At 38.8% G+C, this 10532-nt stretch overlaps 1 protein-coding gene across 1 annotated transcript; it reads left to right on the top strand.

The window, feature by feature from the left end:
* The first annotated feature begins 9591 nt into the window (after window positions 1-9591).
* On the top strand, window positions 9592-9969 carry LOC118886366 (keratin-associated protein 4-8-like). The gene is given in 1 exon segment (XM_036835989.1): window positions 9592-9969. A coding segment is annotated over 1 exon segment (378 nt).
* The last annotated feature ends 563 nt before the right edge of the window (window positions 9970-10532 follow it).

Genomic DNA, 10532 nt, shown 5'->3' with positions numbered 1-10532 from the left:
GCATATATATGGGTCTTGTTTTTGAATCCATTCAGGGATTCTATGTCTTTTGGTTGGAGCATTTAATACATTTACATTTCAGGTAGTTATCGATATGTATGTTCCTGTTATCATTTTCTTAATTGTTTTGGAGTTTGTTATTGTAGGTCTTTTCCTTCTCTTGTGTTTCTTGCCTAGAGAAGTTCCTTTAGCATTTGTTGGAAAGCTGGTTTGGTGGTGCTGAATTCTCTTAGCTTTTGCTTGTCTGTAAAGGTTTTAATTTCTCTTTTGAATCTGAATGAGATCTTTGCTGGGTAGAGTAATCTTGGTTGTAGGTTTTTTCCCTTTCATCACTTTAAATATGTCCTGCCACTCCCTTCTGGCTTGCAGAGTTTCTGCTGAAAGATCAGCTGTTAACCTTATGGGGATTCCCTTGTAATGTTATTTGTTGCTTTTCCCTTTCTACTTTTAATATTTTTCTTGGTATTTAATTTTGATTGTTTGATTAATATGTGTCTTGGTGTGTTTCTCCTTGGATTTATCCTGTATGGGACTCTCTGTGCTTCCTGGACTTGGTTGACTATTTCCTTTCCCATATTAAGGAAGTTTTCAACTATAATCTCCTCAAATATTTTCTCAGTCCCCTTCTTTTCCTCTTCTTCTTCTGGGACCCCTATAATTCGAATGTTGGTGCATTTAATGTTGTCCCAGAGGTCTCTAAGACTGTCCTCAATCCTTTCATTCTTTTTTCTTTATTCTGCTCTGTGGTAGTTATTTCCACTATTTTATCTTCCAGGTCACTTATCCCTTCTTCTGCCTCAGTTATTCTGCTACTGATTCCTTCTAGAGAATTTTAAATTTCATTTATTGTGTTGTTCATCATTGTTCGTTTGCTCTTTAGTTCTTCTAGTTCCTTGTTCAATTTTTCTTGTATTTCCTCCATTCTATTTCCAAGATTTTGGATCATCTTTACTATCATTACTCTGAATTCTTTTTCAAATAGACGAGTATTTCCTCTTCTTTTGTTTGGTCTGGTGGGTTTTTAGCAGGTTTTCACCTTGCTCCTTCATCTGCTGTGTGTTTCTCTGTCATCACATTTTGCTTAACTTACTGTTTTTGGGATCTCCCTTTTGCAGGCTGCAGGTTAGTAGTTCCTGTTGTTTTTGGTGTCTGCCCCCAGTGGCTAAGGTTGATTCAGTGGGTTGTGTAGGCTTCCTGGTGGAGGGGACTGGTGCCTGTGTTCTGGTGGATGAGGCTGGATCTTGTCTTTCTGGTGGGGAGGATTGTGTCTGGTGTGTGTTTTGGGGTGTCTGTGAACTTAGTATGATTTTAGGCAGCCTCTCTGCTAATGGGTGGGGTTGTGTTCCTGTCTTGCTAGTTGTTTGGCATAGGGTGTCCAGCACTGTAGCTTGCTGGTCATTGAGTGGAGTTGGGTCTTAGTGTTGAGATGGAGATCTCTGGGAGAGATTCCACTGTTTGATTATACGTGGGGCCAGGAGGTCTCTGGTGGACCAGTGTCCTGAACTCGGCTCTCCCACCCCAGAGGCTCAGGCCTGACACCTGGCTGGAGCACGAAGACACTTTCAGCCACATGGCTCAGAAGAAAAGGGAGGGATGAAAGAAAAGAAAGAAAGAAAGAAAGAAAGAAAGAAAGAAAGAAAGAAAGAAAGAAAGAAAGAAAGAAAGAAAGAAAGAAAGAAAGAAAGAAAGAAAGAAAGAAAGAAAGAAAGAAAGAAGAAATAAAGAAGGAAGGAAGGAAGGAAGAAAGAAAGGAAGGAAGAAAGAAAGAAAGAAAGAAAGAAAGAAAAAAAGAAAAAATAAAATTAAAAAGTTATTAAAATAAAAAATAAAAAAAATATTAAAAATAAAGAAATGAAAAAGTAATAAAAAGAAGACAAAGAAAGAAGAGAGCAACCAAAACAAAAAACAAATCCACCAATAATAACAAGTGCTAAAAATATAGTAGAGAGAGACCTTCAAGATGGCAGAGGAGTAAGACGTGGAGATCAACTTCCTCCCCAGAAATACATCAGAAATACATGTACTGTGGAACAACTCCTACAGAACACATACTGAACACTGGCAGAAGACCTCAGACTTAGCAAAAGGCAAGAAGCTCCCCATGTACCCAGCCGTGTGGCTGACAGTGTATTGGTGCTCTGGCCGGGTGTCAGGCCTGTGCCTCAGAGGTGGGAGAGCCAAGCTCAGGACATTGGTCCACCAGAAACCTCCAGACTCCACATAATATCAAACGGTGAAACCTCTCCCAGAGATCTCCATCTCAACACTAAGACCCAGTGCCACTCAACGACCAGCAAGCTACAGTGCTGGACACCCTATGCCAAACAACTAGCAAGACAGGAACACAACCCCACCCATTAGCAGAGAGGCTGCCTAAAATCATACTAAGTTCACAGACACCCAAAACACACCACCGGACGTGGTCCTGCCTACCAGAAAGACAAGATCCAGCCTCATCCACCAGAACACAGGCACCAGTCCCCTCCACCAGGAAGCTTACACAACCCACTGAACCAACCTTACCAACTGGGGGCAGACACCAAAAATAACGGGAACGACGAACCTACAGCCTGCAAAAAGGAGACCCCAAACACAGTAAGTTAAGCAAAATGAGAAGACAGAGAAACACACAGCAGATGAAGGAGCAAGGTGAAAACCTGCTAAAAACCCACCAGACCAAACAAATGAAGAGTAAATAGGCGGTCTACCTGAAAAAGAATTCAGAGTAATGGTAGTAAAGATATCCAAAATCTTGGAAATAGAATGGAGAAAATACAAGAAACATTTAACAAGGACCGAGAAGAACTAAAGAGCAAACAAACAATGATGAACAACACAATAAATGAAATTAAAAATTCTCTAGAAGGAATCAATAGCAGAATAACTGAGGCAGAAGAACGGATAAGTGACCTGGAAGACAAAATAGTGGAAATAACTACCACAGAGCAGAATAAAGAAAAAAGAACAAAAAGAATTGAGGACTGTCTCAGAGACCTCTGGGACAACATTAAATGCACCAACATTTGAATTATAAGGGTCCCAGAAGAAGAGAAAAAGAAAGGGACTGAGAAAATGTTTGAAGAGATTAAGTTGAAAACTTCCTTAATATGGGAAAGGAAATAGTCAATCAAGTCCAGGAAGCACAGAGAGTCCCATAAAGGATAAATCCAAGGAGAAACATGCCAAGACACATATTAATCAAACTATCAAAAATTAAATACCAAGAAAAATATTAAAAGTAGAAAGGGAAAAGCAACAAATAACATACAAGGGAATCCCCATAAGGTTAACAGCTGACCTTTCTGCAAGCCAGAAGGGAGTGGCAGGACATATTTAAAGTGATGAAAGGGAAAAAACCTACAACCAAGATTACTCTACCCAGCAAAGATCTCATTCAGATTCAAAAGAGAAATTAAAACCTTTACAGACAAGCAAAAGCTAAGAGAATTCAGCACCACCAAACCAGCTTTCCAACAAATGCTAAAGGAACTTCTCTAGGCAGGAAACACAAGAGAAGGAAAAGACCTACAATAACAAACCCCAAACAATTAAGAAAATGGTAATAGGAACATACATATCGATAATTATCTTAAAAGTAAATGGATTAAATGCTCCTACCAAAAGACATAGACTGGCTGAATGGATACAAAAACAAGACCCGTATATATGCTGTCTACAAGAGACCCACTTCAGACCTCGGAACACATGCAGACTGAAAGTGGGGGGATTGAAAAAGATATTCCATGCAAATGGAAATCAAAAGAAAGCTGGAGTAGCAATTCTCATATCAGACAAAATAGACTTTAAAATAAAGACTATTACAAGAGACAAAGAAGGACATTACATAATGATCAAGGGATCGATCCAAGAAGAAGATATAACAATTGTAAATATTTATGCACCCAACATAGGAGCACCTCAATACATAAGGCAAATGCTAACAGCCATAAAAGGAGAAATCTACAGTAACACCATCAGAGTAGGGGACTTTAACACCCCACTTTCACCAATAGACAGATCAACCAACATGAAAATAAATAAGGAAACACAAGCTTTAAATGATACATTAAACAAGATGGACTTAATTGATATTTATAGGGCATTCCATCCAAAAACAACAGAATACACTTTCTTCTCAAGTGCTCATTGAACATTCTCCAAGATAGATCATATCTTGGGTCACAAATCAAGCGCTGGTAAATTTAAGAAAATTGAAATCGTATTAAATATCTTTTCCAGCCACAGTGCTATGAGAGTAGATATCAATTACAGGAAAAAATCTGTAAAAAATACAAACACATGGAGGCTAAACAATTCACTACTTAATAACCAAGAGATCATTGAAGAAATCAAAGAGGAAATTAAAAAATACCTAGGAACAAATGACAATGAAAACACGACAACCCAAAACCTATGGGATGCAGCAAAGCAGTTCTAAGAGGGAAGTTTATAGCAATACAATCCTATCTCAAGAAACAAGAAACATCTCAAATACACAACCTAACCTTACACCTAAAGCAATTAGAGAAAGAAGAACAAAAAAACCCCCAAAGTTAGCAGAAGGAAAGAAATTATAAAGATCAGATCAGAAATAAATGAAAAAGAAATGAAGGAAACAATAGGAAAGATCAATAAAACTAAAAGCTGGTGCTTTGAGAAGATAAACACAATTGATAAACCATTAGCCAGACTCATCAAGAAAAAAAGGGAGAAGACTCAAATCAACAGAATTAGAAATAGAAAAAGAAAAGTAACAACTGACCCTGCAGACATACAAAGGATCATGAGACATTACTACAAGCAACTGTATGTCAATAAAATGGACAACCTGGAAGAAATGGACAAAGTCTTAAAAAAGCACGACCAGGAAGAAGTAGAAAATATAAACAGACCAATCACAAGCACTGAAAATGAAACTGTGATTAAAAATCTTCCAAGAAACAAAAGCCCAGGACTAGATGACTTCACAGACGAATTCTATCAAATATTTAGAGAAGAGCTAACACCTATTCTTCTCAAACTCTTCCAAAATATAGCAGAGAGAGGAACACTCCCAAAGTCATTCTCTGAGGGCATCATCACCCTGATACCAAAACCAGACAAAGATGTCACAAAGAAAGAAAACTACAGGCCAATATCACTGATGAACATAGATGCAAAAATCCTCAACAAAATACTAGCAAACAGAATCCAGCAGCACATTAAAAGGTTCATACACCATGATCAAATGGGGTTTTTCCCAGGAATGCAAGGAATCTTCAATATACCCAAATCAATCAATGTGATACACCATAGTAAAAAATTGAAGGAGAAAAACCATACGATCATCTCAATAGATGCAGAAAAAGCTTTCAACAAAATTCAACACCCATTTATGATAAAACCCTCCAGAAAGTAGGCATAGAGGGGACTTACTTCAACATAATAAAGGCCATATATGACAAATCCACAGTCAAGATCATTCTCAATGGTGAAAAACTGAAACCATTTCCACTAAGATGAGGAACAAGACAAGGTTGTCTTCTCTCACCACTGTTATTCAACATAGTTTTGGAAGTTTTAGCCACAGCAGTCAGAGACAAAAAAGAAATAAAAGGAATCCAAATTAGAAAAGAAGAAGTAAAGCTGCCACTGTTTGCAGATGACATGATACTATGCATAAAGAATCCTAAAGATGCTACGAGAAAACTACTAGAGCTAATCAATGAATTTGGTAAAGTAGCAGGGTACAAAATTAATGCACAGAAATCTCTTGCATTCCTATATACTAATGATGAAAAATCTGAAAGAGAAATTAAGGAAACACCCCATTTGCCACTGCAACAACAACAAAAAAATACCTAAGAATAAACCTACCTAAGGAGACAAAAGACCTGTATGCAGAAAACTATAAGACACTGATGAAAGAAATTAAAGATGATACAAACAGATGGAGAGATATACCATGTTCTTGGATTGGAAGAATCAACATTGTGAAAATGACTATACTACCCAAAGTAATCTACAGATTCAGTGCAATCCCTATCAAACTACCAATGGAATTTTTCACAGAACTAGAACAAAAAATTTCACAGTTTGTTTGGAAACACAAAAGACCCTGAATAGCCAAAGCAATCTTGAGAAAGAAATATGGAGCTGGAAGAATCAGGCTTCCGGACTTCAGACTATACTACAAAGCTACAGTAATCAAGATAGTATGGTACTGGCACAAAAACAGAAATATAGATCAATGGAACAGGATAGAAAGCCCAGAGATAAACCCACGCACATATGGTCACCTTATCTTTGATAAAGGAGGCAAGAATATACAGTGGAGAAAAGACAGCCTCTTCAATAAGTGGTGCTGGGAAAACTGGACAGCTACATGTAAAAGAATGAAATTAGAACACTCCCTAACACCATACCCAAAAATAAACTCAAGATGGATTAAAGACCTAAATGTAAGGCCAGACACTATCAAACTCTTAGAGGAAAACATAGGAAGAACACTCTATGACATAAATCACAGCAAGATCCTTTCTGACCCACCTCCTAGAGAAATGGAAATAAAAACAAAAATAAACAAATGGGATCTAATGAAACTTAAAAGCTTTTGCACAGCAAAGGAATCTATAAACAAGACAAAAAGACAACCCTCAGAATGGGAGAAAATAGTTGCAAGCGAAGCAACTGACAAAAGATTAATCTCCGAACGATACAAGCAGCTCATGCAGCTCAATATCAAAAAAACAAACAACCCAATCCAAAAATGGGCAGAAGACCTAAATAGACATTTCTCCAAGGAAGATATACAGATTGCCAAGAAACACATGAAAGGATGCTCAACATCACTAATTATTAGAGAAATGCAAATCAAAACTACAATGAAGTATCAACTCACACTGGTCAGAATGGCCATCATCAAAAATCTACAAACAATAAATGCTGGAGAGGGTGTGGAGAAAAGGGAACCCTCTTGCACTGTTGGTGGGAATGTAAATTGACACAGCCACTACGGAGAACAGTATGGAGGTTCCTTAAAAAACTAAAAATAAAACTACCATACGACCCAGCGATCCCACTACTGGGCATATACCCTGAGAAAACCATAATTCAAAAAGAGTAATAAAAAAAAAAAAAGAGTCATGTACCACAATGTTCATTGGAGCTCTATTTACATTAGCCAGGACACGGAAGCAACCTAAGTGTCCATCGATAGATGAACGGATAAAGAAGATGTGGCACATATATACAATGGAATATTACTCAGCCGTAAAAAGGAATATTGTTAAGTGTGTAAGAAATCTATTGATTTTCTTAGTTTGCCTTATGTCCAACTTCACTATTAACACTAACATTCAGTTGATTCTCTGGGGCTTTCTAAGCATACAATGCCATCAGGCAGCTAACTGCCCTCAGCCTCAGGTATGTCCCCAGTCTTTCTGTTTTCCTCACTTGTGCTTCCTGAGATCACCTCCGAGGTAAACTACTTGCACTCACATGTTTGTCTCCGAGTCTGCTTTGGGTGAAATTCAAAGACAATAGATGTTCAGCAAATATTTTTAACTGATTGACATTAAACCGGTAATAGTGGTTACTTCTAGCAACAAGAGCAAGACTGGGAAGTCTGGAGGTGAAGCAGAACCAGTGTTACCATTTGGTGTTTACCTACTTCCTGTGTGAATATAGGCATCTGTATCCATGTTTACCTGTAAAGAAGTCTCATTCTCCAGATCAAATCTTAACTTCCACAAATGTGTTTTATGTGGTTTTCCTCAAATGTAACAATTATCCTTTTGTTTGGAATGCTTCTCCCTCTTTTCTCCATCAGTCAAAGTATATATATTTTTGGATTTCCTTCCCATTTAGGTCGCCATGATTCACTTTGCTTTACAGCAGAAACTAACACAACATTTGAAAGCAACTATACTCCAATAAAAATTAATTTTAAAAAAAGATATATATTTTTAAAGGACCATTACATGCCCCTATGTCATCAAAAGGCCTTCATTCACTCAACAAATATTTATCACTAATGTGCTCTGTGCTAGCCTTGTGCTGAACACCATGGTAAGAAAATTAAATTTCATAGCTCATACCTTCAGGGTATCTGCATTGCAACTGGGGGAATAGTAGAAAATAACTGTGGTACAGCAGAGTGTGCTAAATTAGGTGCACATTAGTGTGCTAATGCATGGAAGAATTATATATGAACGGGGTAGTTTATAATTGAGGGGGAAGCATTGAGGGGAAAGCTGGGTTTTTGATAGAGGAATAGGAGTTTGCAGAGCTGACAAGAAAGAAGAAACACTCCAGGAAGATGAAACAGCTTCAGCAAAGGCTTGCAAGTTTTATTCTTCACCCCTTCCTCAGCTGTCCCAAGACTAAGACAAGCTTACCTTCTGTTTAATTTTCCACAAGTTTCTTTTTCCTCTTAACTTCTCTATGCTTCTTTTGTCTATTGCTTAAAAGAGTAATAAGAATACACACTATATTATATGTTGCATTAAAGATTAAAAACAAATATAAGATATTCAACATAGTGCCGGGTACATAGTGAATACCTTACAAATGATAAATGTTATTATTTCCTCACCTTTTACTGAAGGTGTATGGAACTTAACCACATACTATATATTTTGATTTTAGTTCTTCAATTAAAAGTAACTGTCATTCTTTTAACTGTTGCCAAACTGTTTTCTATGCTGTGTCTTATTCAAGTATCAACAGGAAAAAGATGAAGGGTTATCTGTTATATTCTCTCAGTACCCAAAAGAATGTCTTTGATACATATTTTTGAAGGCTTAATAATTCCAAATATTGTTTATATATAACAAATGCTTCTGTAATGAAATATCCATTGTACAAGTTTGACAACTAAAAGATAAATCAAAACTTCCCGCTCTTAATGCCTATCCTGGAAGACATAGAGCAAAAATGTGTTTTTACTATTTAAAAGCAGTGAGTATTGCTAAGTGCCTCAGCTTGAGATGGTGGAATAAGATCAGACACAGAGTTTGAAATTGCCTTGCGGTCCTACTATCTCCCTGACCATCCAGGATGCCCACAGAGGATCACAGCCATCCTCTTTAGAGGGGGGACACCCTCCCCCCAAATGGGTCTTTCTTTCTAATTCCTTTCTAGCATTTCACCTGACCAGCACATGTTTTCCTCATCCTTGACAAGGAAAGATACATGAGCACTGTTAAGAACCATTCTCTGTGATGTTCAGGGTGCAGTGATAGGAGAGAACGTCACATTCAAAAGCAAAATGTCAAAGTCATGTGACGAGAGCTTTGTAAGACATTGCACCCACCAGGAACAAAGGTGACACCCACTAGGGAAAAAAAATGTGACAGGTCTTTCAACTGGAAACACAGGAGCACACCAGGAAAAGGAAATGTGATATTTTGGAATACTTAACTAGAAACACACAATTATGGAATTCAAAGATTACGTTTTTCTAGTAGGATAAATAATAACAAGGAAATAATGAAGCAACGATAGCAGCTCTTTAGCAGGGTATAAAGGGGGCTGTGCGCCAACTAGACTCCCAAACTCAAGAACCTCTCTCTCCTGGAAACCCACCCAGAACCTGTACCCTCTGACACCATGGTCAGCTCCTGTTGCAGCTCTGTCTGCTCTGACCAGAGCTGTGGCCAAGGTCTCTGCCAGGAGACCTGCTGCCACGCCAGCTGCTGCTAGATCACTTGCTGCAGGACCACCTGCTGCCGTCCCAGCTGCTGTGTGTCCAGCTGCTGCAGGCCTACCTGCTGCATCTCTAGCTGCTGCAGGCCCCACTGTTGCCAGTCTTGGTGCTGCCAGCCCACCTGCTGCCGCCCCAGATGCTGCATTTCTAGTTGCTGCCGCCCCAGCTGCTGCTTGCGCCCAATCTGTGGCCGGGTCTCCTGCTACGTCACTTGCTATCGCCCCACCTGTGTCACCTCCACCTGCCCCCGCCCCGTGTGCTGTGCCTCCCCTTGCTGCTGAGCCCCCTGCCCTGTGACCACTGTCTCAGTTGACCTCTGTCCCCACAGATGTAGATCCTTTCTTGTGCTGACCCTTAGGACACATGGAGTCCGGTGGACGTCATTCAGCGGGTTGAACCCCGTGATTCCAATGAGTGCACCACTGTCCCACTGACTCTGTGAGTACATTCTGGTTCGTTTTATACTCTCTCCCTTGCTATCTTTTCCTTCCAATATCAGCACCTAGTAGGAATTAATTTGCAATCCCTCAGATAAGAAATTATCCCAATCCTCTAAATTTCTCATTCTACCTGATCACTTTGGGGGTCTAGATTATCCTTTCAACAACGTGGCCATTATCTGCAGCCCCTGAGTGGCACTGATTTGACACCCTCAGACCGGGGGTCCAATTATACCCTGTATTTTCTAAGAGAGTGAATTTCTTATGTTTTGTCACTTCTCTGATTTCTAATAAACTTTTCTGCACATAAGAATTCATTGGCATTTTTTTCTATTATTTTCATTTTATGAAGTAACTAGGCAACTATATTTTACATGAAGATACAGGAAGGATAACCCATGATG

This window comes from Balaenoptera musculus, chromosome 20 (genome assembly GCF_009873245.2).
Source record: "Balaenoptera musculus isolate JJ_BM4_2016_0621 chromosome 20, mBalMus1.pri.v3, whole genome shotgun sequence".
Taxonomy (NCBI): Eukaryota; Metazoa; Chordata; class Mammalia; order Artiodactyla; family Balaenopteridae; genus Balaenoptera; species Balaenoptera musculus.
This window is presented reverse-complemented; position numbering and strand designations above follow the sequence as displayed.